This window comes from Elgaria multicarinata, chromosome 3, assembly GCF_023053635.1.
Source record: "Elgaria multicarinata webbii isolate HBS135686 ecotype San Diego chromosome 3, rElgMul1.1.pri, whole genome shotgun sequence".
In the NCBI taxonomy this organism is placed as follows: Eukaryota; Metazoa; Chordata; class Lepidosauria; order Squamata; family Anguidae; genus Elgaria; species Elgaria multicarinata.
The window spans coordinates 26,649,883-26,676,682 of record NC_086173.1 but is presented as its reverse complement, the minus strand read 5'-3'; the positions used below and the strand labels follow the sequence as shown (position 1 = coordinate 26,676,682).

General features: G+C 43.1%; 2 protein-coding genes across 2 annotated transcripts in view; both read left to right on the top strand.

The window, feature by feature from the left end:
- Window positions 1-6,749, top strand: part of GALNT6 (polypeptide N-acetylgalactosaminyltransferase 6) — a 47,258-nt gene extending 40,509 nt beyond the window's left edge. Inside the window, exons 9-11 of the mRNA XM_063119700.1 lie at window positions 1,563-1,664; window positions 2,422-2,574; window positions 4,610-6,749. Coding sequence (XP_062975770.1) covers window positions 1,563-1,664; window positions 2,422-2,574; window positions 4,610-4,723 — 369 coding nt within the window. The 3' untranslated portion in view covers window positions 4,724-6,749. The remainder of the gene's footprint in view (window positions 1-1,562; window positions 1,665-2,421; window positions 2,575-4,609) is intronic.
- Window positions 6,750-12,432: 5,683 nt separating this feature from the next.
- CELA1 (chymotrypsin like elastase 1) lies at window positions 12,433-25,418 on the top strand. Its single transcript, XM_063123126.1, has 8 exons — window positions 12,433-12,472; window positions 14,584-14,666; window positions 16,430-16,530; window positions 18,148-18,273; window positions 20,950-21,086; window positions 21,559-21,704; window positions 23,218-23,367; window positions 25,347-25,418. Exons 1-8 carry the CDS (start codon window positions 12,433-12,435, stop codon window positions 25,362-25,364), a joined length of 801 nt encoding a protein of 266 aa, XP_062979196.1. The 3' UTR covers window positions 25,365-25,418.
- Window positions 25,419-26,800: the final 1,382 nt, after the last annotated feature.

The following is a 26,800-nucleotide window of genomic DNA, read 5'->3' as shown; positions in this document are numbered from 1 at the left end:
GTTCTGTGTTTCTTCCCCTCCTCCCTGCTCCATCTCAGTTCTTCTATGGAATCAGTCTAATCGTTCTCACTATCTTCAGAGCTTAGAATTCTGTTTAGAAATCTAGTGGGGCTTTTTTGCACACGCACAAGTGTGTGCATGTGCACACATCCCATGGGTTTCTTCCTTTCTATGCTCTAAAGGAACAGGTGTACTCTGTGTGTGTGGTTGACATTCCAGCTCAAGAAAATTCCAAGAACATATGAACGATGAAAACATTTGTACATGTACATTTTACATGCCTATGATCCAGATTTGGATCATACATGACTAATATCTAAACAATCCAGATCCTGGCATTCTAAGGGAGTGATTTTCAGTCATCACTCCAGAATATATTTTCAATCAAACAATGAGCGGAAGTTTCAAATGGAAATCTTGGAATATTTCTTTCCGTGTTGGGATGAAACAACAGCCACCTATTGCACTTCACAATAAGAGTTCTTGGGTCATTTAGTTTGCCACTGCTTAGACACAGGACTAGGCTAGTCCAGGTCCGGGCCCGATTCAAAGTGCTGGTATTAACATTTAAAGCCCTAAACGGCTTGGGGCCAGGCTATCTGAAGGAACACCTCCTCCCATATGTACCTGCCCGGGTCCTAAAATCTTCCTCAGGGGTCCTTCTCCATGAGTCCCTGCCAAAGGAACTAAGGCAGGTGGCTACCAGGAGGAGGGCCTTTTCAGCTGTGGCACCCCAGCTGTGGAATGAGCTCCCTAAAGAGGTTCATCTGGCACCTACACTATATTCTTTCAGACACCAGGTGAAGACCTTTTTATTCTCTCAGCATTTTAACAATCTACAGATTTTATTTTATCTTTGCTGGTTTAAATTTGTATTTTAAATTTGTATTTCTGCACTGCTGCTGATTTTAGAAATGCAATAAATAAAGATTCAAGAAAATTCCAAGAGGTGGGGCAAAGATTGAAATACATTTATAGCAAAGTCGGGAGAATTCCATTCCAGGTGAACTTGTTGAAACTGAAACACTCGAACTGCATGCCTTGCTTGTGTCCACATCAAGCGTGGTAGCAAAGGTGACCTTGATGAGGAGCAGCTTCTGTTTCCCAGCATGATTTATGATGCAATAACATTCCATCCAGAATCAGGAAGAGTGGCAATATGAAATGCAGTGGACGGCATTCATTCGTTTGTTTATTTATTTATTTAAGAAGATTTATATGCTTCCCTTATTTAAAAAGTTTTATATGCTTCCCTATAACTACATTCTGAGGGTACTTTACATCAAAAACCAAATTAAAATACATATTATATATGTTTAAAAACATTTTAAAAAAATTATAGCCCACATAAAATGAATTCCAAACAGGATGAAAGTAAAACTAATACTTCAAACATAAATAAAATAAATGTATGTTTGCCTGCCTCCACTCTTCACCTTTAAGATGCCACTGCCGTTGATTGAGTTGCTTTGATGACCGAATGTTCACAAGCATTCCAACGTCCGACAGAAAAGATGAACTGGAGATGCGACTCTAATTGTGTTGGGTTCATTTGGTTGCAGATTAGAAATGAAGGTGTCAAACACTGTCTGGATGTTGGAGAGAACAACCATGGAGGGAAGCCACTGATTATGTACCCCTGCCATGGGATGGGAGGCAATCAGGTACTGAATTCTTGAGAATTTTGTAGTCCGAATCTTTCCTGGTGCGTGCATATGCACACCCTGGGTCCTACCCATTGAAAAGGGCTAAAAAGTCCAAATTTAAGAAGTGGAGACTTGGAAATGAAGGCCAAGATGCATCTCTCTCTCTCCCCCCTCCCTCCCCATCAGAAGTGTTGTCCATATGTTATGCCAGCAGTAAATTACCAAAGCTAACATTATGTATGTGTAGTTCTACTTAGGGCCGGCGCTACCATTAAGCCAACTAGGCAGCCGCCTAGGGCGCAGACCTCAGAGGGGCGCAGTAATGCCCTTTAAGGGTCACAGTTTTATACAAATTAGCTGTTTTAAGAAAAAAAAACATAATAAAAGGAAAATATAATAGTTCAGAAACTCTTCTTGAACAGCTGAATCAAAGTTGGCAATTTGGGGGGTGGGGTGCAAGTAGCTTGCGTTGCCTACGGTGCAAAATAGTCTGGCACTGGCCCTGCTCCTACTACAGAAGTTACGGTGATATCTCATAGTTCCGACAGCCACTACATAGCTTTCATTGTGTTCACATGGACAAAGGCCAAACAAGTGTTCCTGTAGAGTTTATTCCAAATGGTGTGCATTATATGCAACTTTCGTGGAATGCTGTTAAGTATAGATATTTCTTGAAGTACAAAAATATCCCCTTTAAAAAATAAAAATCTTGATTCCTCCGCTATGGAAGACCTCTTAGACCCTGTTTGTTCTTCTTCCTTTTTTTTACTCCCAGTACTTTGAATACACATCCCAACGAGACCTACGGCACAACATTGGCAAGCAACTGTGCCTCCGATCCAAGACGGGGCCCGTTGAGTTGGGAGAATGTCACTATACAGGGAAACACTCCCGTGTGCCGGAAAATGAAGAATGGGAACTAACTAGTGTGAGTTTTAATATATTGGTTTTGGAGTGATGCGTTTCTCTTCTTAACTTGCCTGCTTTCAGAACACCTCTTCTATCAGCCACCAGATTTCCTCTATTTATTTAAATAATTTTATCCCACTCCTCAGTCAATTTTCCTCACAGAGCAATTTACATGTGAATCAGTTAAAAAAAAAAAAAGCAAGTCCCTGCCCAGAGGCTTATAATCTAAAAAGACATGACACACAAGGGAAAAAGAGAATGACTGGGTTCAGACAACACGATAACCAACGATGGTTTAAATAGTCAATGGTTGGTTATTTAACCCACCATAGTTTTTTCTGTTGTGTGGAGGGAATTCTTTTCTGTTGTGTGGAGGGAATTCTTTTCTGTTGTGTGGAGGGAATTCTTTTCTGTTGTGTGGAGGGTATTCTTTAACTAAAATAACCAACGCAAATAACCAATGCTGTGCAGAGTTGGCTATTTGAACCACTGTTGGTTGTGTGGAGGGCACCATTGGTTATTTCCTCAGCCAACATTGGTTGTTTTGTCAGCCACAGAGTCGCAAGGCAAGATAGGTCAAAGCGGTGGCTGCCACTCTAATCCAGCTAGCAGGATATATTTTTTGGTAGCAATGGCTGATGGGATACTAGCAGGAGGGCTAAAGGGGTGAGTGGAAGGTGTGAGTGAGCCAACTCCGCATGGACTAATAGTCAACTCAACACTGATCCTAATCCACACCACGGTTGATTATTATCATGTTGTGTGGGTAGTACCCCCTAGATAACTGTAGAGTTGATTATTAGCCCACCATTGTCTATTGTGTTGTCTGAATGCAGCCAATGTAAAGGAGGCTTTGTCCTACTTCTCACTCATTTCCCTTTGTTATGGTCTGCTGGAATGGCTCTGGGTAGTGATAATTAAGGAAGGAAGAGCCTTCAAGAGGGAGGATATTTATTTAGCAGCCGGATATTTCTTCCTCCTGCTATGGCTATAGACTAGCTTAGCCAAAGTGCCCATACGACAGTACCATTCTGCTGTTTCTGTTGGAGAACCGAGTGTTCCTTCTGATGACAGCACCTGCGGGTGGGCCTGGGATCTATTAGCAAACCAAGCAGCTGCATAAAAGGTTGCAGCAGCAACAGCTGAGTCTGTTCCTGTGGAAGCTCCGAGAATACCTTTTTGGCATTGAAGGCGCCCTTGGCCTTACTACCTTAAAGGAAAAATGTGAGAGGAGAAGAGGGCTGTGTATTTCTACAATGCTCATTGCTTGTTGGCAGCAGAGTTGGGAGTTCCTCTTTTACTAACACAAGGGGTGATCTTGACCACTACCGTAGGTGACTTAAGAAATCATCATTAAAAAAAATCATAATGGTTTTAATTCAGTGGGGGATGGGAAATGGGGCAATGTGTATTTGTCATGTTTTGGCAGTGGTGAGGATGCTTACCATGTGCTGAGGCTGAATGGAGACTTCTTTTTTTAAAAAAATAACATCCCTTGTCCAGATTTGGGGGCAAATGTCAAATCAGCCACCATTCCTGCCCCCTGCCCTTAATGTCCTCGTCATGATGCAGTTCTTCAGAAGGGCAGTGGAGAAATGGTGGCCACCCAAAAAGGCTCCTCTCTTGTCAATGAAATAATGTTCCCCTCCCCAGATAAAAAAGGGGGTGTTAAGGAAGCGGCCCCCATGATAAGTGTGCCTCCTTGCTGCCCTAACATTGCAAATACGTTCTCCCCAACCCCAAAATCAATCAAATGGATGTCCCAAATTTAACTCCTGCAAACGGAAGGTGAATTTCAGAAGGGCTGTTTGGCTCAGCCTAAAGAAATGCATATTCCCACTAGGAGTAAGGAACCTGGTGAGCTTAATGGAACCTCCCAAGTACAGTGTCTCTGTATACCACACTCCGGGAGGAAACAATAGGGGAAGACAATCAATTCCATGTCCTCCTTGTTAGACCCTGGGGGTATGATGACTGGTGGCTGGACTGGATGGAGACTTTGGCATGATCTAGCGAACCAGTTCTTTATGTTCTTACCTTCTTCTTTTTTTTAGGATCACCTGCTTAAAAATATGGCCTCTAACAAGTGTCTGTCCGCAAGAGGCGAGCATCCCTCCATGGCTTCCTGCAGTCCTATAGATCCCTTTCAACTTTGGTACTTCAGCTAAGCAATCCCACCAAAGGTCAAAGCAGCAGGAGCAAAGCCTGTTTGCAGGGACCTCCTGTGGAGGCTTCTGTTTTCTTAACGCTGCTATCCAAAAATCAGAGGATAGATTCAAGGAGAAGAGAAAAGGACTCCTTCAAATAGGCTGCATAATCACACGCATGCCTGTAACACTCACGTGCCTTTTGCGATGCAGTGGTTAAACAGACCCAGCAAACATTGGTGCATCTACTTTTTCTTTTCTTTTCTTTTCTTTTTCTTTTTTTTAGTAAAAGTTGCAAGCTGGTACGTTTGTTCTTTTTAGTACCGTAAGAATTGTTAATCAAAGGTCCATATTGCGAGATGAACATTGGTGATTTTATTCTGCGGTAAATAGAAAGTGGACGTTGGTACAATGCGACATGAAAGCAAATCCCCTAATTCGTATGCGGTGAGCAGTGTAGGAAAGTAGCACCTTGATGAAGAAACCAGCTACAGAGCCTGTCCTCAGGGTAGTTTAGAAAACATCCGATGCCAAAGATAACGACTTTAATCTCTGTTACATAGGAAATGCATAATTGGACAGCACTGGGCTTTGGGAGAAACTGCATCGCAAAGGCCTGGAAGATGACTCTTCGTGCTTTTGCAGTTCTTTTAAAGGTCTTTGCACAGAGATGCTGGTGGGTTGTGAATAACAGCTGCTCCCAAAGGTTCACTAAGTTAGCCTGCATTTAAAATAGCAAACACTGGAGTGCGGTATTGCTGCGTGACTGAAACCCTCAGCTCTTTGCACAGGCTGCGGCCAGCGCCTTACCTCAAGCTGTGGGAACTCTCACCAGCACCCTGCAAAGAAATACTAATTCCACTGAAGAAGAAAACCCGCGTCCTCTAGGCAGCTTCACCCTCTACCAAAGAAACATGGACTTGGGAAGGGAGGTCAGTTCTTGGATTCATGCAAAGGAATAATGTAGGCTGGTGATTTGCTGGACGACATCTATGACCCCGATGCCAGGGATTGGCTGTGCCACTTCAGCCCTTCTACACCCTGCAGTCCAGACGTCTAGAAGGCTTCAACCTGGCCTGATTCCTCACCTGTCTGTGTGATTCATGGGGGCCAGCCCAGGTTTCGTATTCAGCATGGATTGGCTTTCTGTACTGGAAGAAGGCCTTTGCCTTTCCCCTGGATACTTTTGTAGCCTCATTGCAATGCCAAGAACCAGGCATGCTGCTAATGTGCCTTTTTCTTAAATAAATAAAAACGAGAGACGACCATAGGAAGCTGCCTCCTTTTAGGAAATGGGTGCTGTGTACAAACCTGCACAATCACCTCGGTGAATAGGAGTTAAGACAATGCAAAGCCAAGGGGGAGAAAAATTGAGAGTGAGTGAGTGTGTTTGTGCGCACAAACACCCACCAAGAGTAGTGGTGGAGTATATTGTCACTGGATATTGTTAGTTACACTTGCCTGCCGGAGCAAATCTTTGTTCCCATTTTTTGTTTTGTACGCCGTTAGGAAAAAAAATAGATATTCTTTATCCTTGGATTTCAATGGAAGGGAGTAATTTTTTTTAAAGACAAGGTTGATATGTTGTTCTCATCCACAAAGTAGCACCTTCCTTGTGACTGACCGTGAACCTTAGTACCTCTTGTTACCTGTAGCTGATTAGCAATTGCACTGTCAGTTTAATGTAAAACATAGATGAATCCAAAGGGGGGGGGGATTCCTGGATATGTAAGAACTGGGTGTTTAGGAGCACACTACACTTTAAAAGCTGTTTGGTTGACATAGGAGGCAAAATTGTCTGACCATGGGAGGTTGCTCCTACTTTCCCTTCTTAAAGTGCACTGCTGGTTTCTGTACCATTTTTAGCATCTTTGAAGAAAGATGACTGGCAAAAGAGCAGAGATGTGGACTCTTCCTAGATTTTGAATGCGAAAGCTGGCATTCCTATTCCCAAGTGATTGTGTTCATTTCCAGGAAGGCTTCAGTTAAGTTGGAAAGGTCTGCCCTTGTGAACTTGATTAGAAACAATAAAACTGAAATTATTTTACAAGAGAATTATGCCTGTCTCTGGTTCTTTTAAATTTGCTTTTCAACAGTAGAACTCTTTTTAAAAACACGCCTCTCTCTTTTGCTACTTTTTCAGTCCCTGCATTGGCATAATATTTAGTACAAAGGAATGGCAATCAAATAAAGTATCCCCAACCTTTTGGGGACAGTGGGCCCCCATCTGGAATTTTGCAAGGTTTATTTATTTACTACATTTCAATCCTACACAATAGCTGAAGCTCTTAGGGCAGTTCACAACAATTAGTTGTTGTGGGCCCTCCCAAAAAATAGCTACTGCGATGGGTGTAGCCAATCACAAAATATCCATTTCCCAGAAGATAAACTGATGACACTAAAACAAAAAGTACTTGACCAAGAACCTGAAAGCAAGGCATAGCAGGGGGCTGAGCTCCAAAACACAAACACTAACAGGCAAAGCGTGTGCGTACACACGCGCACACATCAAATACACCTAGGCAGAAAACCACACCAAAATAAATCAGCTAACAAACACCTTTAAAACAGTCAAAAATACACACATGCACACACAGAGAAAAATCACACACACATGTACCACATTCCCCACTCCAGAATGCTCTCCCCCAATCCCTAGCCATGCAGCATATTCCCCCAAATTACCCTTGATCTTTTTTTTTCCTTTTCTTTTTTCCTGGGCATCTGGGTGCACTTCAAAATTAACATACTGGGCTGCAGCTGCCTACCATTTTTATTTTCTAAGGATGCCTCTGGTTCCCACATACTGGCGGCTGACATTATTTTGCAGCATACTCCCAGTTGTCTTTAACACCTTAAAAAAAACAACCAACCAACTTAAAATCAGGAAGGGCAGGGAGCCTGCTGGCCACAACGAAAGGCCTATGGCCAACATGTTTGGGGCCCTAGAAATAAACTATATATAAACCATGGCTAATGTATGGAATGCGGGAGCCAGCAATCCTTAGGACAAATCCCCCACAAATCCTTCCCCTGCAGTCCTGGCTGTCCTCATTTGCTTGCCTGCTCTGTGAATGATTTGCTGGCAGGCCAACATACGAGCCTCATCTCCTGTTCAAATGGGCCCACCACAAATCAGAGATGGACAAATGGTAGAAGCAAAGGAAGCTCCTTAGCCAGACTATTGGCCCAGCCAGCTCAGCACTATCGGACTGGCAGCCTGTTGTCAAGGGAGGGTCTTTCTCACATCCTTTACTACCTGATTTATTTATTTATTTATTACATTTTTATACTGCCCAATAGCTGAAGCTCTCTGGGCGGATCACAAAAATTAAAACCATAATAAAACACCAGCAGGTTAAAAGATCCTTCTTTTTAACAAAGATACCTGGGACTTTCTGCATGCAAAGCTGGTTCTCTGTTGCTGAACTGTGGCCCCTCCCCCAAGCCTGCCCAGTACATCCCATCAAGCCAGTCTCCCATTTTCTTGCAGTAGCTGGAGGCTTAATCCTTCATATCCCTTTGCAATTCTGGAGCATAAATCCCAGGGTATGTCTGAGGGTACATAATGCAACAAACTTGCTGAAGTAGATCTGGGTCTGGTTGGTGCCTGGATGGGAGACCCCCTGGGAACCCTATGAACATTGCCTTGAGTTCCATAATGGAAGAAAGGCAGGATATAAATGCACTCGCTAAATAATAAAACAGGACTTTTAAAGATCTTACGCTGCAATCCTATGCATGTTAACTCAGAAGTAAGCCCCATTTGACTAAAAGGCGGAATCACCATCAAGAGGGTTTATTCACAGGCAAAAGGACTGCAGCCTTAATTTACTTTGAAAGTAAAATCCCAATTTTCAGCAGAGGCAAAATTAAATTAATGAGCAATGAATGTGCATGAAGATGCAATGTTTATACAAGAGAGAGCCAGAGGGCAGATCCAGGCCCTGGGGCAATTTTAAGTGGCCCTGCCAAATTTCAATTAAATTTATCTCCATTTTCTATAACACATAAGGGGAAAATAAAACCACATTTTCAAGTTGTAAGAAATAGACATATTCCATACTTTAATATTATGTTTTTATTGCTTTTTAAATGTACGTTGCATGTGCAATAGCTTCATACATACACACACAAACACACTTATGTCTGAGTAGTTGTGTTCCAAAACTAGAAAGATCTTATTGCTAAATGACCCTTATCCTTATGTTATGGAGCTGAACCATTCATTTCGGGCAGAAGTGGGTCAGTTTGCATAATATATCTCTAGTTCCAAGACCGCAGTCTGAAGGATACAGAACCCCCTCAGAATATAGAGATGGACCATCTCTAGTTTATACTATACCCCCTTTTCCAATATATTTTGGAGCGCCCATTTCATTCCACTTTTGTATTTGTTCCACATTTTTTATATTTTTGTATTAGTAATGAGCCAGAGTGACATTTAGTAGAATGCAAACGTAGAATAAAAAGCAGAGTATCAGACTGCTCGATGAAAAACATACCCCCGATCCAAAGAAAATTAGTTTTGTTTCCAAGTGTCATTTAAATTAATGAGACTTCAAATATCGAGTTCAGTGAGGTTTAAGCTTCACTCATGGTGCAATCCTATGCATGTGTACTCAGAAGTCAGCCCCACTGTACTGAAAGGGGATTGCTCCCTCATACGTGTGCTTTAAGATTACAGCCAGACTCAGCTCACTTTCCCCACTGCCCAGCCATCAGCTGGGTGATGGAGAACAGATCAAAGTCCCCACGCTGGTATTAGCAGCGGGGAGCAGTAATCTTGATCGCAGGAGGCGGGGGAGCTATAACCCAGGGATAAGCAACCTCTTTGGGCCACAAGTACATTTGGCCATTTGAGGAACTGTCCAAGGCACCACCACAAAATGGCTGCCACAGGAGATGTGGCAAAGGACAAGTAACCTGCCCGAAAGATGGAGTACAAGGCAGAGGTGGGGTCCAGCAAACTAAATAATTTCTTTGAACCCAGTTTTCAGCAACAACAGAAACAGCAATTCCATCTGCTGGTAAGAAAATGGGTTAATTAAAAATTAAAAAGTGGGAGAAGGAGGGCATCTTGGTAGGCATCAAGAAAGATATCTGATGGCACACTGGAGCCCAAAGGAGCCACATTCCCTACTCCTGCTTTAACCTGGACAGGGGTAACCTTGGGCCAGCCATTGACTCTTGGCCTAAGTTTGTGAGGATAATCAACTGGGTGCCAGCTTGAGTTCCTTGGAGGAAAGGAAAGGTGAGATAACATTCTAACAATGCTTAGAAAATGAAGCAAATTGCAATTTCAGTTCTACCTTAAAAGAAGCTATAATCTATATAATTTTACAATCTTGTAAAATATGGACTCCTGTGTAGTTGCAGAGCAAATGTCCAGCATCTGGCTTCCAAAGGATGGGCGTAGGAAGCCTGCAGCAGGCATGGCTGGAAGGCAAGAGCCATCTGCTTATATTTAGGGACATATATTGCTTCTGAACATGGGGGATCCATATAGCCATCATGACTAGTGGCCTTATCCTCATATTAATGTGTCTAATCCCCTTTTAAAGCCATCTTAAGTTTGTGGAATACCATAAATGGATTTCTCAACAAAGAGGAAACTAGTTTTGCTTTTGTGCACACACAGAACCTGTTCAGATGACACGCTAAGCCATGGTGGTTAAGCATTTTGAGCTAAACATTATTATGTAATGTGAGCCATTCCTAACCATGGGGGCTACATAACCATGGTTTCAACATGCTCACTAACCATTTGCTGCAAAAGGGTTAGCAGCCTAACCCCACCCACGCCACCCCACACACGGAGAAGATTATGTAAAAGACTCTGGGTTGATGCTTGGCAAAAAGAGCCAAGTGGTGTTTGTTCTTGGGGAGAGGGGGGGAAATCCTGGCATGCTTGAGGGAAAGAGACCATGAAAGATAACAGAAGAAATACAGCTGGTGTGGGGAAGCAGTTTTGCAGAAGCAGACTTTTCAAATTGACTAAGTGCTCCAGCTTCAGTGAGCTGTAGTGTGTGCATCCTATAGGAACTTGGCTTTTAAATTAAAACATGTCAAAGCTTGATCATTCTGCTTCTCTTGTGCACTACTCCAGTTACAAAGACGGAAGTACAAGAGGCCAGTTCTGGGCCTATTCCATGGATGTGTAACCATTATCTCATGTTTAACTAAGCCGGATGAGAAGCCAACGTCTTATAAGAATACGTTAAGATTTATAAATTAAAAGTACAGCCGACATCATTAGATTACAAAATAAAAACAGCTGGATGTGGAAAAGGCTGGCTTGGGAGCTGTCGAATACCATCTCGGACCATTGTTTGCCTAATCCAGTATTGTCGGCTATGACTGGCAGCAACTTTCCATGCTCACAGGGCAGCAGATAGAGCTCTTTCTCATCAGCTGGCGTATGATCCTTTTAAATAGAGACACCAGGCATCGGCACTGGGGCTTTCTGCAAGCAAAGCAGTGCTGTGACTGCCTCAAGGCTATGGCCCCTTCTTTAACTTCAGCGGTCATTTGAGATAACTGCTGAAGAAGCAATATGTCTTCTAAGAAGTCCACCCCAGAATCCTTTACAATGTTCCAGCAGCTCTCTGCATATACTTGTGATCTATGTGATATTTCAGAGGATTCTGGGGGGTTGCCAGTCATTTCTTAAAAAACTAAACTATTTTTATTATTATTATTATTATTATTATTATTATTATTATTATTATTATTATTTATTGTATTTTTATACCGCCCAATAGCCGAAGTTCCCTGGGCGGTTCACAAAAACTAAAACCATTCAACGTATAAAACAAACATTATAAAAACATGATATAAAATACACATTAAAACTGATTAAAACCATACCATACCTGATTAAAACATCCTTAAAACATCCTAAAAACACTCTAAAATTTCACTGGATAGGCTGAAGCTCTCTGGGCGGTTCACAATAACAAAGCACAGGTGTGTGCGTGTGCATGACAGCCATATTGTGGTGCAGCAGGGAATTTTAGACCGAGCACAGAGTGCAATCCTATGCATGGTTAGAAAGGAAAGAATCCTACAAGACCTAGCATTCCCCAGCCAGATGATTATGGGGCTGCCTATACGGTGTGGGGTTGTGGCTGCCTTAAGCAAAACACCTCTGCAGCGGGCGGTGTGGGGGGGTGGCGGTTAATCCCAACACAGAGGGACTCTGGTGGCCATTGGCACACTGGGCATGCCTTCTGCCCAGATGGACAGTGACCAGTCAGGGGTCGCCATCCGCCCGGGAGCACCTCCCCCATGACTCTGGAGTGAGGATAGACAACGGATGTGCCATACTCGCTTCGCTCTGGGGAGAAATCTGCAGCATATTTCATAAGGGTGTGCACCCAGGGATTATTATTTTTAAGGGGTAAATGTCGGGGGAAGTCCCCAACTTTTTAAAGTCGCAGCTTCGCAGGAAATACTATATCTTCACTTTAAAAGAAAACAACAGCGTGCAATTTTAATCAATGTAGTAGATATTTTCACCCTTGTCCTTCGACAGAATGTAGAATGGAAAAAAAGTGCCAACCAGTAAAAGGAGAAGGTCCTTTGTATTTGTGTTTCCAAGTCATCTGTGCTTTTTCCCATTCCCCCCACCCGCCAAGATTGGCAGTATTAAATTCTGCTATCTCTGTGATGATAAGCTAGAATATAAAAAAGCTCTCATGCAACTAAATCCCAACCATTCATTCACCATGCTGACGTTTCTCATCTTTGCCACAACGGTCCTCTATGGTAAGTATTTCTGAGCTAGAACATTCTTGTGGGGCTGAAATGAGAGGCGTTCCCAACCCCACCATATTACATACAAAAGTGTTTTTAGCTGCTCTGCAAAAAAAAAAAATCATATATGATGCTGCTTTACAGATGGTCGTGTTTACAAGTGAAGAGATAGATTTGTCTGGGCTTCACCGTTTCAAATTGCAGATGAGGATTAATGTGAAGGAATGCCACTCCCCATTAAAAAAAAATCTTCCTATACATAGAAAATGACCATACTGGGGAGAAAGTAAAATTGGAACTCGTCTCCCTGAGTGGGCATAGTTAGGGATGGATTGCAGTGCAGGGTTGGTGCAAGCAGGAAGCAGCGGGTGGGCACGTCAGGACTAGTAATGGCCGTCATGGCAATATTAAGGTCTGGGAAAGGAAAGTAGGGGCAGGTATGATGAATATCACATAAATACAAAGCTGCAAAGAGTTTCCAGAAAACAAAAGAAAACAAAAAGTTTTCACAGTTTTCAATCCCCCAATATTTGGTTCATAAGCATGCACAGCACATTTCATTAGGGTGTGCTCCCAGGGAATTATTTCTTTTTAAAAGGTGAACATTTATTGAATACTCTGTCATAAGTATCATAAGCGTTAGCAGAGACCTAGTGGCTGAGGGGGTGTGGCTCCCGGCAGAGAGATTCCTTTTTGCTCCTTCTGCCGGGAGCAATGGTGATCTCTCAGGGGCAGCAGATCGTCAGTGCAGAGGCTGAGACGCTGGAGAGCAGACAGAGAACCATTCTCACTGCATCTGGATCCCCCTCTGGATCCCTACTCAATGGCCCACTTAATTTGGCGCTTATTACTCAAGGTATTAGGGTGTGCCTGGGCACACCAAGCACACCCCTTGCACATGCCTATGATTTGGTATCTATTACCACTGTCTGACAATGGTGCTGCAATTTTTACTGCCTGGATAGTCCACCTCACTATTGTTGCTGCTTCACAGAAGCTATGCTGCAGGGTTTTGGGGAAATCAAAAGGCAAAGTGGCGTCATATAGACAAGGGTCTCTCTCTCTCTCTCTTTCTCACACACACATGCACGCACGCACACACACGCACACAAGCCCCTCTTTACAGCTACAAGCAGTCCAGGGCCAGACTCTCACTGTGTGTTAGCATTGGGACAGAGTCATTTCCCATATTAGGGATACAGTCCCTGTCTGGACAAGGGCCATATCTACACCAAGCAGGATATGACACTTTGAAAACATTTTGAAAACTGTATCTGGAGTGTGTCCTGGGCCCCAACAGTTGTCACTGCTGTTATAAATAGGGCTGTGCTCTGCTCCGATTCGGATCCCCAAATCGGGAGCGGAGCGACCCAATCCGCATTGGGTCGGGGGAGCTGTGGATCAAGGCAAAGCGGATCGCTCCACTGCGGATCGCTTCACCTCAATCCGGAGCTCCAAACACAGGTAAGTGGGGAGGAGGGGGACTTACCTGGCTCCGCCGCCCGCCGCATTCCGTGTAGCAGCAGATGGCGGAGCCAGGTAAGGCGGAGGGGGCTTGTTCGCCCCCCATTTTGTCCCCCCTTCCCCACTTACCTGCCTCCGCCGCAGAGGCAAGTAAGTGGGGAAGGGGGCGAATCTCGATCTGACCCCTTGGATCTCGCTCCAGATCCAGTTCTGGAGCAGGTCGGGGGAGGGTCAAATCAACCCAAAGTGGTTCGGACCCAATCTGAAAGTTTTGGATCGGGCCATGAAGCAGTTCGATGGGCTGGTGCACAGCCCTAGTTATAAACCATTTTAAAGCAGTAGTGTAGATCCTGCCAAGATTACATTGTTCGTCCATTTGTATTTCCCTTCCTAAGAAAGCAAAGAAAGTTCTCGAAAGCAGCTGACGATTGAATGGGGCCATATCCCACTGAAAGTAATGTAATGCAAACCAAATGTCTTCCCACCCAAATACATTACATGGGTCCCAGTTAAAATTTGCCTCCCGCGATGCACATAGGAAGTGGTAAAAAATAACCAGTTCTTGGGTTCTTTCAGTAGCCACTGAAAGATGTTCCTCTTGTATCTGATGGCCATGTTCCCTTGAGATTGTGCTGTTGACACCGTTTTATCTTTTGAAGGACATTGTTCAGAGGAGTCACTGAAGGAAAATGGGCGCGTCGTTGGGGGCTATGAGGCAAGGAAGCATGGGTGGCCAAGCCAGGTACATACATACCATGATTTCTTTCCAGAAAATGAAGTTTCTTCCTCTCTTTTGCATTTCAACAGGATGAGGGAAGTAATTGGAGTGCTGTTCTGAATGGATGGGGGTGGGGGAATGAGACAAGGAGAAAAAGGTTGGCAGCCTCCATTTTTCCTCTTCCCTCTCCCACTTCTAGTCCTCTGCTCAATGCTGCACCTTCCCCTGGTAGCTATTTCTTTTATTAATGTTAAGGCTGTGCCTATAATGTTTAATTTGGGCCACTTCATTCTAGCAAACGGTGCTGCAAAGGAAACGGGGAAATCTGAGTGGCCAGAATTCTGAAAAATGGCAGTAAAACGGCTTACTATGTACATACCAGTCAGAAAACTAATTGCAAGGCTTTGCCCTTACTGGCAAGAAGATGATTAGCAGGCAAATTCTAGAGTATAGATGATCTGAGATGCAGGGTTCTCTCTCCACTGCAGCAATGCAAGCAGCTGTTTGGTGCCCCCCTCCACCTACAGGTCTACCCCATCCACACAGCTTCATTTGAGCCAGAGCACAGCAGAGGAGACCCGCGAGGTACCAAAACAGAGAGAGGGCCTAAGAAGAAACCAGGAAGCCTGGTGCACGCAGGGTTTGTGCTGCTGCCAAATGAAAAAATATTCCAGACCTGACTGGAAGATTATCATTTTCTTTTTGGCATCTGGGTGAAGAAAACAATGCAGAATGCTGGGCCTCTGAGGTCATAGTATTCAAGTATAAGAGGTAGCATTTGTTTTCTCAGAGCCTTTCATTGAGAGCCAAACTAAATGTGACATGAATTGAATGAGCGCAATGAAAGCACATGTTTTGGGAAAATGTGAAGAGCAGCCATGCAGGGAGATGGGCAGCATCAGGACCACAGAAGGGGTTGAGGGGGACTTTAACGCTTCCCCCCTCCTTCATGCCCCCCCAAAAATATTTATTTATTTATTAAATTTATTTATTTATTTATTTATTTATTTATTTATTTATTTATTAAATTTATATACTGCCCCATAGCTGAAGCTCTCTGGGCGGTTTACAAAAGTTAAAAAACAGTGGACATTAAAAAGTATACAAAATTTAAAACCATCAAAAAATATAAACACAACAGTATACAGTATCCATTTTAAACAACAACAGTTCTGGGGTCCATTAAAAAACAAACATAGCATTTGTTGTTAAATGCTGTTAAATGCCTGGGAGAAGAGAAAGGTCTTGACCTGGCGCCGAAAGGATAACAATGTTGGCGCCAGGTGAGCCTCATCAGGGAGATCATTCCATAATTGGGGGGCCACTACTGAAAAGGCCCTTGTTGCCATCCTCAAAGCTTCCCTCGGAGTAGGCACTCAGAGGAGGACCTTAGATGTTGAGCGCAGTGTACAGGTAGGTCCATGTCGGGAGAGGTGTTCCGTCAGGTACTGTGGTCCCAAACCGTGTAAGGCTTTATAGGTTAAAACCAGCACCTTGAAAAATCCCCCCCAAACGGTTTTTGGTTGTTTTTTTGGTATTGGGGGGAAGCTAAATTTAGGAGCTCTGTTGCTAACATACTCTCATCCACAACCATTTTTATTTTTTAACATCAGAGCTAATTCTCAACTCATAATGTGAATTCTACATTATTTTGGGAAATGAAGAGCTGCGCACCACAGAAACCTGGAACCACCACCGCCTACTGCAATTAATCTGGCTATAGATGCCTTTGGTGCTTCTTTTGGTGGCAAGAAATGCAACTCTCTCTCTCTTACCTCCCCATCTAGATCTCCCTCCAGTACTATGCAAATGGCGGCTGGTATCACACTTGTGGCGGGACATTGGTGAAACAAAACTGGGTGATGACAGCGGCTCATTGCGTAGACAGGTAACAGCGAGCTATATCTTCACTACCTTGGGAGCTCATGTGCTTTTAATCAGGTGAAGAGAAAGAATGGGATGAAAGGTTTAATGCTAGAGAAGTTTTGTGCAGAAATCTTTCATCTTCTTTCTCTTGGGATATAAAGCACTGGGGAATTGTATCTTTTCTTTTTCGGGATTCTCTCTTGAAGTTGAAAGCCAGGCTGAGCCTCTGGGATAGAATGGAATGAATCAAATTGAATGAGCTGCACTTGAGAAAGGAGGTAACAGCTCATGATGGTCCTAGAATACAAGAGCAATGCTAAACTAACGTTGTTTGCTTTGCTTTTTCCAAAATTTCCTCTTTTTAGTCTCTGTTCATAAATTGTTTGAATTGGATAGCTCCTCCAATTACATCATCTCATCATGTGCCATAATGAAAAAATCTTCTTTATGCTATGGCATGTATTATTGGCTGCACTGAAACACATTATGTTTTCTGAATCACAGAGAGAGTAGCATGCATGTCATGTGGGATTTCATAAAAAGATATTGGCTATGTCTTTTCTGGCTGTATGGACCATGGGGAATCTTCTTTATGAGAAAAATAACCCAACACCATAATAATTTAATACCTGCTATACACTCCTGAGAATATTAATTCTTGTTCATTTTTAAAGCAAGTTTCTAGACCTCATTGTTTGGGGAGTTGCCTGGAAACATGCAGAAGGCTCTGCAGAAAGTTCCACCCTCTGAAGAAGGTGGAGCTGCTTTGTCCTGCATTAAGTATTTGTCTCTCCCTTATTTATTAATTTATTTATTTATTACATTTATATCCCACCTTTTTTCCTCCAAGGAACCCAAGGCAACGTACATAATCCTCCTCCTCTCCATGTTATCCTTACAACAACAACAACCCTGTGAGGTGGATTGGGCTGAGAGTCTGTGACTGGCCCAAAGCCACCCAGTGGGTTTCCATGGCTGAGTGGGGACTAGAACCTGGATCTCCTGGCTCCCAGTCCAACACCTTAGCTACTACACCACACTGGCTGTCCCTTGCTGCATCCAGTCATTTCTCCCTCTGTTGGTTCGTCCCTTACCCATACCTCTCCTCTTGCCAGATGCTATTCCATGGAAGGTTATGGTAGGAGCCTAAATTCTATGAAAAACATGAGAACTCTTCATATCGAATATTCCAACATTGGCTTGTGCAATGGCTTGATTTAATTCTTGAGTTCTCTTGATGAAAACCTTCATGTTCCAGTGCAAAATATTAAAGTGTCCATGTCCTGAATCTGTCTGAGAAAAAGATGGCTTGCAGAGCTTCCCTTCTTAATGGTCCTTATGTTTATAATGTTTTACTTCAGTATAAGCTCCTTAATCATTGATCTCCAAAGTGAAAATGATTATTTTGCACTTCAAAAGAACCATTGGTAGAGAATATCCATTGTCTAGCAGACCCCGTGGAAATGTGGGAGGATGGGGTCTCTTAGTACACAACAATGAAGTTCATGTTTGTTTCTGAATAGTTTGTATCTTCTGTCCAATGTGGGAGGATATTTATTCATGAAGCCATCAGGGCTTGTGGAGAGACTTCACATTGGCAATATAACTCAGTTCCATTTTCCTGCTCTCTTATCTACAGAAACATGAATTTTCGTGTGGTTCTTGGTGACCACGACATTTATCAGTATGAAGGCCCGGAACAGGTCATAAGTGTGGGGCGCATCTTTGTGCATGAATATTGGAACAGCAACAATGTTGCTGGAGGGTAAGTATGGTTCTGAAAAAAATTACCCAACTGCAAAAAGCTGTACCATTTAAACAGGGTTCGCAATATGTCTGAGATCCAAAAAGCTACTTTAGGTAAGAGTTTGAGAAGGTCCAGTAAGGTTTTGGACTTTGAACAGCAAACCGCAATTCCATGTTCCAACCTGCTTTTAGAAGTCTGCTCAGTTCCTTGTGTGGCACAGGAGCCTCGTGTGGCGCAGAGTGGTAAGCAGCAATTACTGCAGCCGAAACTCTCCCAACGGCCTGAGTTCGATCCCAGCGGAAGCTGGTTCTCAGGCAGCCGGCTCAGGTCGACTCAGCCTTCCATCCTTCCGAGGTCGGTAAAATGAGTACCCAGATAGCTGGGGGAAAGGTAACTGCGACTGGGGAAGGCAATGGCAAACCACCCCGCTACAAAGAAAGAAAACGTCAGCAAAAGCAGGCGTCTCTCTAGGAGTCAGCAATGACTCAAGTGCTTGCACGAGAGGTTCCTTTCCTTTCCTTCAGTTCCAAAACCAGTTTGCCATGTTCTTTGGGTCTGGCCATGAGCAGGAGCCCACTGGGGAAATGGACATCTGATGGTGGCTTAGGGGTGTTTCCAGTCAAGGGTTTGATCACGCCATTGCCCTGCCTCATTCACAGAATTTGACAGGAGGGGGGGAAAGGGAATGACCACATCATACCCCCCCTATGTTTTCCCACCACTTCTCCCTTGCTTTTTTCTTCCTACAAACCAATCCATTAAGGAGAAAAATAAGAATAGCTGCACAGTGCCTTCTGACTGCTCTATCTGAAAGCACCTGTGGTCAGGTAGCAGGTGGGGTCAAGCTGGGATTTCAGGACCTTGGATAGCTCCAAGCAGACCACTTGCCCTGACAAGAATCTACATTACTGTAGCTGTAACATTATAGATAGCTCTGGATGACGTCAGTGATCATGTGATGTGTTCCTTATAACGTTATACAGAAAGGTTTTGTACCGTTTTACCTTTCATTGTAACACTTCTGCATCATTAGACTTCTTTCAATGTGCTCCATTGTTACGATGTCTTCTGTGTCGCATTGCGAAACTAATGTCACATGATCCCTCACCAGGCTTCCTGTCTGATGTAACTTCCTCTATGCGCCTTCAGTAACCGTTGTTCGAACTGGTGAATGGGAATGTGTTAAATCTTTCTCATTTTTTAAACATTATTCCCGTGGCATTACATGCAACCTACCTCGGCTAAAAACTTTTTTAAAATATATATATATATATATATATTAAAGGATGTGCATATGCACGTAGCCAATTTCTAATTTAATTTATTTTAAAAATAAATAAATTAAAGATGTGCATATGTGCATCCTTTAATAATTTTTTTAAAAAAGTTTTTACCTGAGGTAGGTTGCAGCAATGCCACGGAAAACATGTTTTTAAAATGAGAAAGATCTAACACATTCCATTCACCAGACATCCCTACACTTTCCTCAAGAGACAGACAACTCCGACAATCCACAAACCACTCTCTCTGAAGAACTCCCGCCACAAAGATTTGAAATTAAGAGCATGCACATAAAGGAATGTTAGCTAGAGAGGCACAGAAAATACAAAAACAAGGAAGTGGGAGGTGCAGAGAAAGGACAGTCTGGGAATTGCAAGGATCACAGAAACGAGAAGAAGAAACAACACAGACAATGGGGCAACGAACAGTAAGTAACGCTACTGAGCAACAGCATACAAGGTAGCGATACAAGTTACAATGTTACAAAGGCTCAAAAAATCGATATAAGCAGAAGTGTAGATCCACACCTATTCAGAAGCTCATCTGGGAGGAAGAGTGTGGTTGAAGAAGGATAAAGGGCCCCAGTTGAGCGCCAGACTTTAGCCCTGTTCAGAAGTTTGCCCTCCACATGGAGTGGTTGTGGGACCAGCCCTCTTGGCCCTGGCCCCCAAAGTTACACAGATCATTGGCACCATACCCAACAGACATCTGTAGCTCAGTTCAGACAATGTTTCTCAATGGTGGTTTTAGAACTCCATAGTGGAGTTTTTACACAACCTTTGAGAAATGTCTTGTCTGGTGGGAAAACTCCACACAACAGTGGAGGGTTTTTTGGGGGGGAAATTCTCCACAGAGAATATCCACATTGTGCAGAGGATAGTTCCTGCGCAACATTTGTGTTGTGTGTTGTGTGTTGTGTGGAGGGCTCTGTGGAGGTTTCCATTATGTTGAGTTGACTTTTCCCACTGGCTACAGAGCTCCCTGGCAAGAGCAGCGAAAGGAGGGCGTGCTGCTCTAGGAGAGCTGCCGGGATTGTTTTTTTGCAGCAATGGCTGATGGGATACCATCAGGAGGACCAGGGGAGGAGAAAGGGTGGAGCAACGATCAATCAAACGTCGCAATGAATTTTACTCAACTCCATGGTAGCCCACAGTCACACAATAGGGGAGTTAGAACATGTTGTGTGGTGAGTACCTTCTAAAAACTCAACCGTTTAATGGAGTTTTCACGCTGCGTTGACTAACGTGTTGTCTGAACTGAGCCATGGGTTCCCCTTTACAGGAGTCAGTGCTTAATGTGCCGATGTCAGGGAGGGCCCAGTGGACAGCAGAACTCTTGCACTGTTGGAGAGCTCAACTGATTCTTTTTCTTTTCCCCCCCTCTTCTCCTCATTGTGCCTCCGTTCCTTGACAGCTATGACATTGCCTTGCTCCGTCTTTCTCAAAGTGCAACCCTGAACACCTATGTGCAGCTCGGTGCTTTGCCACCATCTGGTCAGATTCTGGCCAACAATTATCCGTGCTATATCAGTGGCTGGGGCATGACACGAAGTGAGTGGTGTTATTATAGCTCCCGCAGTGTACCTGTTATCAATGCTGCCTCTCTGGCTAACTGAGCTCAAGCTGTATATGCTCCCATTTTTAATTTCATTGGTCCCGAATTCAAACCTGGCTACATCAGATACACTGCCTTCATGGCTTTTTAGCAGACTGTATATATAAATGATGACGACGAATATCATAGCCATTGCATAGCAGACAAATGTCATGAGAATTGGACTGAGTATTTGCAAACAGAGGGGGTTAGAATCTGATGAAGTCTAACAACTCTCAAGGCTTAGCATGCCAAGGGCCTTATCCAAACAATTGGTGTTATGCTCACCAATGTAGGCCTGCCATCTTGTTTTGCCCCATGATGGGACCTCAGAAGTTATGCCAGACGGGCTGCTCCTAGTGGTGTTGAAAATCTACGGTTACTTCCTTGGATAAACTGAATCCTAGTCTTCGGCATATTTTTGCACAGCTAATGGGCAGCTGGCATCAGTCCTTCAGGAAGCCTACCTCCCTGTCGTGGATTATGCAACCTGCTCCAATCCATCCTATTGGGGCAGCACAGTCAAGAACACCATGGTGTGTGCAGGAGGTGATGGGACACGTTCAGGATGCCAGGTAATAACCCCGTGCTAGAAAAACATGTTGTGCAAATCACAAGTGCTTTTGAGTGGAAGCTAGTTCAGGGGAGAGGCTTCCCCCTCAAGTGTGTAAGTGAAACCTCTCAGACAGATTCCCAAACTGTGATCTGAATTGTATGCAGTGCTGTGCATTCTGCTGCTGTTGAACCACCCAGAGAGCTTCAGCTGTTGGGTGGCATAGAAGTGTAATAAAGAAAGAAATTATTAAAATGGGGTTCCCGAGTTGGGCATCCAGTGTTCTCCAGAAGGCCCCACCCCCCTTCGCCCCACCCACCTATTTCCTAGCTTTTGTGCTGTTACTTCCTTGTTCTAAAAGGTCGAAATACCTCCCCTAAGACTTAGTTAACTGGCAATAGGAGCTCTAAGTCAAAATAGGGTGACATTTTGGGTGCGCCCATTTTGCCTTCAGCTCCACCCAACACTGGAATGTGAGAATTCCTTCAAAATAGAATTTGGCCCTTGGACCAAAAGTAGTTCTGCACCCATCCTAAACAAAAGGCATACAAATGTAGGATATTGTTCTGTGATTTCCCTTTCCTTAAATGAGAAACCGACACCAAGAATGCATCTTTCCTTAACCATATTGTCAAAAGCTGTCATAAAAACACTAATATAAAGAGGGCATATGCTCTCTCGGTCACCAAGATAATATGTTGACAGGTTTAATATGGTATTGCTGTTTCTCATTAGAACGGCGATTTAGCAGAGAGAAAAACGAGGCAAAATGGAATGAGCATTTACCAGTCCCACAAGCACACTGGCTATCTTAGAAAAAGAAACAAAACACACCCTTTTTAGTGAAGACAGAGAGGGAATGGCGGAGCAGGAAGGAGAGATTTCCTAAGGCTAGCTATGCCCATGCATTAACTAGCTAAATCCCAAATAGCCTCCAAGGGTGCAATATTCCCAACATATGTATCGACAGAAGATATGGCCTAGATACTCAAATATTGCTGAATTTGCATCCTTCCTGTTTAATTCCAAAAGAAATTCCAACTCATTTAAAAAGTCAATTCAATTTTCATTTGGAATTTGGTGAACAGTTCCTTTCCTTGTATACTCCTAGATTTTTCAGTTGGTTGGGTATAGATTCACAAGGGCCATCACCATCCATCCATTCCTTGAATGGCATTTAAAAAAAAAACGAAGAAAAAGAAGAGAGTCTTCATTGGGAAAGTTGCTTTGATACTATGGCAGCTTCCCTCTTGCAGAGAACAGAAGCTTGGGGCTGGATTTTGTGAGGGCTACAGTATGGGGCGGGGTGGATGTTAAATCTCCATCCTCACACCCTGCAGTTCTGCTACTGAACCCTCCCCCGCAGTTTAAAACAAACATAAAATGCAATCATGTGTTTCACCTATCAGCTGGTTTGGCCTTAGCCACACATTCACTTAAACAGATATTTCATTCTTTGTAGAAAAAAAGCACACACAAAAAATGCATCAGAAATGCTGGTGATGCATGTTTTCCATCTCTGCTTTGTATTCCAGGGTGATTCCGGAGGGCCGTTGCATTGCCTGGTGAACGGCAAATACTATGTACATGGAGTCACTAGCTTTGTTTCCAGTTCTGGGTGCAATGTCTATCGGAAACCCACGGTGTTCACCCGTGTCTCTGCCTATATTTCCTGGATCAATAATGTAAGTGTATGTATACTCCTGAGGGGACTGCACTAAGGAATGAGACAAGACACATAGGAGAGTTTGCACAGCTGATGTTTGGGTTTGCTTTGTCACAGAGTGTCTCTGAACTACACACTTAGCCCCGTTTACCTATTTATTTTATTTTATTTTATTATATATATATATCCTGCCTTTCAACTAAAAATAGGGCTCATAGCTGTACCTATGATTTATCCTCGCATAACCAATTTTATGAATGCACTATGTTGTGCTGAAAAGTTGTCTGGCTGGTGTCTTTCCGCACAGCATTTCCCCAGAAATGAAGGAGGAAAGTACCACCAGAAAGAGTTGTGTGGTGTTGTAATGCTATTAAATCCAATAATATAAACTACTGAGTGGCTACTGGTATAAAATACCATTTTAATCTCCAGACTCAGTCAACAGTTTGTACAGCAGAACTTCCAGGCCTTTCTGTGTTCCCACAGCCCCATGTGACCTTAGGCCTTCTGAGGCTGTTCACACAACCTGCTAACCTACATTCAATGGTTGAGTGTGGGTTGTTTTGAACTCTGGGTTGTTTGTTGAACTGTGGGTTAGTGTGTTGTCTAACTGCAGCACATTTTCTGCAGGGTGGGTTATTGTGTTGTCTGAATGCAGCCAGGGGGGCTTGTTAGTCACCCTAAACACAACCCAACAACAAATCATGGGTTCTCAAGGTGGCTTGATCGAGAAAAATAGGCCACATTGCATAGATAACAAGCCAGTGAAGTCACCCTGGCTGCGTTCAGACAGCACAATAACCTATGGTTGTAACAAATGATCCATGGTTTAAATGTGTTGTGTGAACAGCCTTTTTAAGAAAGGCTCAACTAGTATCCCAAAGAAGAGAAGGTCTTTAAATTATAAACTCTTGTACAAAAGTTGCGCAAGGATGTTCTTTGGGGCTCTGCTATCCACACTGATCCTCCAGTCCTCTACGTGCCATGGGATTGGCACGGTCCTAGGTTGACCAGTGGGTGCTTATTAAATTGGCTCATCTGACCCTTGGGAAACTCTCTGTTGACCCCCCATCCCAACCCCTGTAAATGTGTTCTTGCAAAGCTAAAATTTTAGAGTTCCATTTGGGGATAAGTTATGACTAATAAATCAATTCATATATGCTCCTCATCACAATGAATAAATCAAAATTATAAGTTACTATCAAAATTCTCATGGGATAGGCGTGTGAGGCTTATATAGTACAAGAACCACCAGGGAAAAGAGCACGTCTTTGTTTGCCTTGTGCACAAAGGCACACAGCATCCCTGTAGGATCTGCTGGCCACCCACTTGCAGGGGTGGAGTGCAGGTGTTGGCCTGGCCCCAAAAAGTGTGCCCGAGTGTAGCCTTTTACTTTTCCCTGTAGCCATGAATGGTAACCATTTACTGGTATGGAAGAAAGAAAAGTATATGGTCCCAGGGCATGTTCTAAAGGCATGAGACACAGCCTCCTGGTTGAAGTTCAGCAGGTCAGGCCTGGATGGGAGATTCCACTGGGTATCCATTGTATGTCTCTTTGAATTTCATCATGAAAGAAAGGCAGATGTCAATGTCATAAACAAATGTAAACAAGCAAACAAAGATGGAGACTAGAGGACACCACTGGGAAAAGGTAAACCTAATTCAAGTAACTTCAGCTATTGGCAAAGAAGTCTGCTAATGTCTCCTTGGCCTCATTCTCCATTCTTTTCCTTATACTAGACTGTGATGGATAGTTAGTTGGAAACTGAATTTGTGTACTAGCAACCTAATAATAATAATAATAATAATAATAATAATAATAATAATAGGAGCTGGAACCCTACCAAGGCTCTTCAGCTGTAACTTTCCCTTCTTGGACACTGCATTCACATATGACTTTGCCTAGAAGAACTCTTTTTATTTCTTATTTTAAAAGAATGTTCGTTCTCATAAGACTAACTTTTTCCCCACTTCCCCCTTTTTAAACTCTTTTTTCAGATAATTTCCTCCAACTGAATGAGCTAGAAAGGAGAAATTAATTACCTCAGATGGGAATGTCATTGCCTGGTCAGAACATGCTGCATATTTTCTGTTAGTCAAATGTTGTGGTGTCTGCATTCCTTAGAGAAAATAAAGCTATACATTATACTACTTGGTTCTTTCTTTTTTATATATAATTGATTGGGTTTTATTTAGTATACAAGACCAAGAAATCAATAACAAAAAGTAATTATGAAGTTATCCGTATGTACTTTATGGTGAGTTTTGTCTTGCCTTCTCCTTTCCCAGAATACTGGAATTTACTGTAGCCCATCAAAAGTTGCTGGACTCAAATACCCATTAGCCCCAACCAGTATGGCTAATGGTCAGAGATTATGGGTAGTCCTTTAGCAATGGGAGGGCTACAGGTAGGGCAAAAGATACCAACTTCACATATAAGCTGATGGGATTTGAGCTGATGGTGACTGACCAAGAAACAGATCTTGGGGCTGTGGTGGACAACATGATGAAAATGTCAACTCAGTGTGTGACTGCTGTGAAAAAGGCAAATTCCATATTAGGCATAATTAGAAAAGGAATTGAAAATAAAAGTGGCAACATCATGTTTGGTCATGTTTCCTGGAATCAGTTCCAGTTGTTGCAGCCTGATGATGTGGACAAGACGCTTGGATCAGTCCATCCCACCACATGTAAGCTTGACCCTAGCCCATCTTGGCTAATACGATCTAGCAGAGGGGGATTGATGACTCGGAAGTTCCAGCTGATCCAAAATGCAGTAGCTAGACTGCTCACCGGAACATCATATAAAGACTATATAACACCGGTCTTAAAAGAATTGCATAGGCTGCCTATACGCTTCCTGTCAGAATTCAAGGTGTTGGCAATGACATTCAAAGCCCTAAACAGCTTGGGACGTCAGTACTTGAGGGAATACCTCTTCCTATATATGCCTGCCCGAGGTTTGAGATCTGTTGGAGGAGCCCTCCTCTGTGTCCCACAAACATGAGACATATATTACGATGGGACATGAGAGAGGGCTTTCTCTGTTGTAGCACCCTGCTTGTGGAATACCCTCCCCTTGGAGGCCCAACTCGCGCCAACACTGGCTTCATTTCAACACCAAGTTAAAACATGGCTTTTTATCACAGTTACACACTAAATTCTCCATGGTTACATGTAGTTTTAATTGTTTTATTGCTTTTTAAAAGATTCTACTGGTTTAATTTGTTAACAATTTAATAAATTTTTATTTATTTATTTATTTATTTATATTTATTTATTTATTGCACTTATATACCGCTCCCATAGCTGGGGCTCTCTGGGTGGTTTACATTTTTAGCTGTGTAAATTATCTGTGTTCATATTGTTCTGATTTTATCTATACGCCATCCTGAGATCCCTGTGATAATAGAGCAGGATATAAATGTTTTAATAAATAAATAAATAAAAAA

Excerpts from the sequence above, each read along its gene's own strand:
- CELA1 (XM_063123126.1), top strand. The coding sequence starts at position 12,433 with ATGCTGACGTTTCTCATCTTTGCCACAACGGTCCTCTATG. Across the intron at positions 21,087-21,558 it reads TGGCTGGGGCATGACACGAA|CTAATGGGCAGCTGGCATCA; the intron begins GTGAGTGGTGTT and ends ATTTTTGCACAG. Across the intron at positions 21,705-23,217 it reads GGACACGTTCAGGATGCCAG|GGTGATTCCGGAGGGCCGTT; the intron begins GTAATAACCCCG and ends TTTGTATTCCAG.